At 39.0% G+C, this 5129-nt stretch overlaps 1 protein-coding gene across 1 annotated transcript in view; it reads left to right on the forward strand.

Annotated features, from left to right (window-relative positions):
• The first annotated feature begins 608 nt into the window (after window positions 1-608).
• Window positions 609-5129, forward strand: part of colq (collagen-like tail subunit (single strand of homotrimer) of asymmetric acetylcholinesterase) — a 21718-nt gene continuing 17197 nt past the window's right edge. The window contains exons 1-3 of the mRNA XM_014008744.1: window positions 609-985; window positions 1425-1534; window positions 3817-3909. Coding sequence (XP_013864198.1) covers window positions 889-985; window positions 1425-1534; window positions 3817-3909 — 300 coding nt within the window. The 5' untranslated portion in view covers window positions 609-888. The remainder of the gene's footprint in view (window positions 986-1424; window positions 1535-3816; window positions 3910-5129) is intronic.

The raw sequence follows: 5129 nt of genomic DNA on the forward strand, positions 1-5129 counted from the left end.
ACTTTGGGCATGTTTTTTATGAGAGTATAACAATATAACAACATATAAAACTCAAAAAAGTTGATTTTACATGATATTGCCCCTTTAAGTACTTTTCTCCTCAGGGAAATTCATTTTTACCAACTCTGATTTTCTGTTAAGGTATTCTTACTTTTACTTATTTAAGTACTTAATACACCTCTGGTCTGTTATAACTTCTCTCATATTCAAAAGCCTAAATGCACTCAAAAAACAGATTTATTGTTTCCACTCAGCTGAACTGAGGAAAGTCAACACATTTACATCAACTTTAAACAAATGTAAGGTTAACGTAAAGTAAATGTGTTACCTTAACTCAGTTCAGTTGTGTGGAAACTGTTGATATATATTTAAATTAAATCCACTACATCTGTTTTCTTGAGTATTTTGTGGGACATGTTGGAGTAAAGAGATGTCACAATGCAAAGTGAGGCACACAATGTGTTGCCCAAAACCACTAAAAGACTCGGACTGAGCGTAGCTGCAAGATGCACAAAGGCACTTGAGTAATTTTTCAGATACGATCCTATTTGCAGTGAAGCCAACTGTAGGTTTGTTTCCATTAAGGCTCCCCTCAAAGGAGTGGAAACAACAATAAGACCCCCTACAGTAGTAGAGATCTAATATTGGCACCAGAAGCAGCTGGCAGGCTGTCTCCTGTAATTTTAGAGCCCACTGATGCGGAGGAAAGATTTAATGGGCATTGGTCAGCGTCCCCTCTTGTGAAGGCGTAAGGGAAACCGACAGAGCGAGCAGAGAGGGAGGGCAGCAGAGGGAGAGGACGGCTGGGAGAGAAGGAGAGGAAGACGGCAGAGTTCTCTAAGGCTGCCGAGGCTCGGAGAGAAAAGTCAGGAAACTATCTGAGCCAGCATGACTCTGTTAACACTGGGACTCTATCTGCCACTCTGGGTTTCCTGTTGCCTGGCTCAGTCCTCCTTTCTGGACAGCTTCCTTTTATTCCCAGCAGGTAGGATCATGCCAAGCCTGCATGCATGTGTTTGAGTCTCTGCACCAGTGCATGCTCTGCACAGGTGTTCAGGGTCCAGAACGTGTTGGGTTTTAAGCCTCACACTGAGCTCATCCAGCAGGGTTGTGTTGATTTTCTTGCTTCCCATGAGCTAGACTGGAAATGTCTCTATAAATAGTGAGAGGCACTTTCTCGTCTGTGTCCAGCTCTAGGAACTCTCTTGCGTGGGTRTCATGATTTGATATTTTGCACCTGTCTCCCTGTTGCTCGTGCTGCTCGTGCAGTTTCTTTGAATTTCTCAGATTTGTACAAAATGTGAGGGATAGGTTGCCCCCCCCCCCCTTTTTTCCCCAAAATGCATTTTGTCTCATCAAGTAATTTAGTTTTTTATGTATGCGAGTTCTTTGATTCCACCGTGTGACTGCTGCACTGCCCACAGCGTCCAGACCCCAAGAGGAACAGAAGAAGTTCAGCCCATGCTGTCTACTAGGTCCACCTCCACCACCGCTGTTCCCTCCACCCCCTTCGCTTTGGCGCCGCCACACACCAGTGAGTCATGTGACTTTTTATTGTGGAATATCGAGCCGTTGACATGTCCTTGAGTTATATCCATATAGCCTCTGGCTCAGTCCCATTTGAACCCCCCCAAGTGAGGYTGTCTGTTAACCATCTGACGGGGGGAACATAAAGTGCTCGTTGAGAGAAATGGCTCGACGAGCCCTTTTTTTTCAGCTCATAATGAATAAAGTCTATACTGGGATCAGTTTCAAATGTAAATGGTTTATACCCTGCCTCTTCTTTAAAGTGCCTGTGACATGCATATTCAAATAAAAAATGTCAAAGAAAACATCTTTTATATTTAATAAAGTTGGAATAATACACACAATTTAACCCATTTTGTCCCATAAATGGCATTTTTTCAATTGAACTTGGCTCAGCCAAAGTGAAACAGGAAGTGACATCAAAGGGGAACTCTTTAACAAAGAAAAACTCTGATCTTTGTTTATTGAAACATTATTATTTAAACTCTTCTTCATCTCTTTGATAGCAACTCTAATCTTAAGAAACATCAGATTCTTCTCTACAGTCTGTGTTATTAGCTGTTAGCAAAGCTCTGTTCACATGCAGACATTCCCCTTTGACATCACTTCCTGTTACTTTACAGGCAAATATCTCAACAACTGTTCATCTCAGCGACATGAAATTTTTTTAGCAATTTTTTTTATCAATGTCTTCTTTCTAAAAATGTATTAAAATGTATTACAAAATTATGACGTCACAGGCACTTTAAAGGAGTAGTCTGGTGATTTTTGATGTGATTTTTCTGTCGGATTGTTRCCAATAATGAGCTGTGACACCAGTCATAAAGCACAGAGCAGAAAGTCTTTGTCCTGACTCTAATGACCGCTGCGTTAATATTAAACCTCCACACTTTTGTCTCGTTAGTTTAGCTTGTTGCGTTTTTCTGCACCGCTCGTGTTGACGTGGGAATGTTTGTGTGATGACTACAGACTGTTGAATGCCAGTGGTGCTGAGGCTGCTGASTGTATCGGTCCTCCGAGAGTTGAGTAAACGTTTGGACTGACTGCACATGCTGACCAGGCAGACGGATCCATTCGCAGCCTCAGCACCAAACACAAAGAGTCTGTGCTCGTAAAACATACTCATGTGACAACGCGGACATTGTTTGATTAGAAAACTGTGACAGGCTAAACAAACTGTGTCTGTGTCCATGTCACCACTGATAGGTACGACTGTTGACAGAATGTCACTTAAAAATGACCAGACTATCCCTTTAATAATGTCTAAAACAGGCATGGGCAATCCTTGTCCTCGAGGGCCACAGCCCTGCATGTTTTACTTGTTTCTCTGCTCCAACACACCTGATATGAATGAACAGATGATTATCAGGCTTCTGCAGTACGGAGGACCAAAGCTGACATAATTAGAAATAAAAGCAGAATTAAATGAAACACTACATAAATACACTTAAAATGCACCAATTAAATTTAAAAAGGAGAACTTTATCTCCTGTTTTATATTTTAATTGACTTTCATATTTATTTTTCCAGGTTAGTTCCAAGAAATTAGTCTATATATTTGAACACATAATTTAAATTTTACTGTTTTTTACTGTATATATTAATTGTTTTTTCCTTTTACTTGTACATGCATTTGTGTCTTAAATGTTTATACTTAATTATTTTTATATTTTTTTCCAACAAGTCTTTTTATTTCTAAGTGTTGCATGCTTGTGCCACCTCAGTTTAGCTAAAAGTTTAAAGTTTAGTTTAAAACAAAGGCAAGGAGGAAAACATTACCTGTGCATTTATTTTTAACTAAACTTTAAGCTAAACTGCAGCAGCACATGCATGCAACACATGGAAATAAAAAGACTTGTTGGACAAAATTATAAAGATAATTCAATTTATGCATTAAAGAGACACAAATGCATGTACAAGTAAAAGGAAAATCTTTGTAAAATTATGTGTTAAAATATATAATTTATTGGAACTAAGCTGGAAAAATAAATATGAAGGTCAATTAAATTATAGGTAAAGTTATTTTTATTTTATTTGGTGCATTTTAAATGTATTTATTTATTTAAAGGTTCATTTATCTATTTCTGGTTTTATTTCTAATTATGTCAGTGTTGGTCCTCCGTACTGCAGAACTTGAAAGAGGTAGTTCAGTGACTGAATCAGGTGTGTTGGAGCAGGGAAAATCATAAAACCTGAAGGGCTGCGGCCCTCGAGGACCATGATTGCCCACCCTTGGTCTAAAACCTAAGAGAGGGAACAAATATTGATACGTTTGTATTTGTTTTAAAGACTGAAGGGCCGCCACGTCATGATGGTGAGTCTGAGTTGGGCCATGGCTGTGCTCGAGGCCCTCCTGGGCCTGCTGGACCGCTTGGACCTCAGGTAAGGCTCTGCTAAAACGTCACATACATCACAGAACTAAAACCATACTCCTTATCAACAACCTATCCATTCTTCCATTGCATTTACTTCAGTTAGCCTCAAACAGGGACAAAAATATTAGCACGACTAATCACAGGTTAGTGACTAAGTTGTTAAACATTATTACCTGTGCAATATATGAAAATAATAGTTATAATTTTTAAGTGTTTTTTTGCAGAATAATGATAAACAATTCATATTTCACTTATTGTAGATAGTTCTTTGAATAAAAATATTTTGGAGAAACAGTTTAATTCGAATGATGAGCTAATGGCTAACTTAAAGCAAAGCTTCAAGGTTCAAGTGAACACTAATTTATAACCTTTTATATTCTGCTTCACTTTTAAACAATTGCTTCTGGCAGAAATGTTGCTATATCTGCAGGAAATACCCAAGGCTGCATTTGAAATGCTACCGCTAGCTGCTGCTGCTAATATTTATGCTTAAAATAACAAAAAACAAGAACAAAAGACAGCAGTAATCTACTATACCATATTTGTTTGTCGTTAGTTTGTCTTGTCGACAAAAATCAAACCATTTCTCCAAACTGAGCTTGTTCTAAGCGCTATCAACAACAGGTAAGATATTTATTGTTTATAACCTCTCCTCGGAACCAAACTTTAAAGGGTTCAAACTTTTGCTTTAGCCACCGTCTCCAACTTGATAGTTCCTGAGCCGGGCAGGAGATGGGGATTTCTCTGGCCCTTGCAACACAACAGCCCATTAACGCTCTACATTTAGCCGAGACACAAATAGCCATTTTCCACTGCCTGCCAGTGTGCCACACATCCTTCTCAGAACTTGTCCAAAGAGCGATCTGCTTGGAAAGGCAAACTGTGTCGCGTAAATTCCAGGGATCACCAACACACACTGTCCATGTGTTTGTGTTTTCAAGCCGTGGAAGATTAAAGAGAGACCTTTAGGTTTGTGTAACACTGCTTGCTGCTGCCGCTACCTCGCAGCCTCACTGGTGAGAAGCAGATTTACCAAACGACTGTCGAATGGAGCTGCTCGTTTCATGCTGCTACACTGTATGGGGTGCCGTTTGTAAAGTTACACAGTCAAAAATTACCACCAATATTTTTTGTTTTATTTAGCCTTTTATAAGAAAAAAAAGAACAGATTTATTTTTCAAAGTCAGTTTTTCACCAAATGATTCATACATTTATAAATGTCATAGT

The sequence above is a fragment of the Austrofundulus limnaeus genome, unplaced genomic scaffold, assembly GCF_001266775.1.
Source record: "Austrofundulus limnaeus strain Quisiro unplaced genomic scaffold, Austrofundulus_limnaeus-1.0 Scaffold52, whole genome shotgun sequence".
NCBI classification, from domain to species: domain Eukaryota; kingdom Metazoa; phylum Chordata; class Actinopteri; order Cyprinodontiformes; family Rivulidae; genus Austrofundulus; species Austrofundulus limnaeus.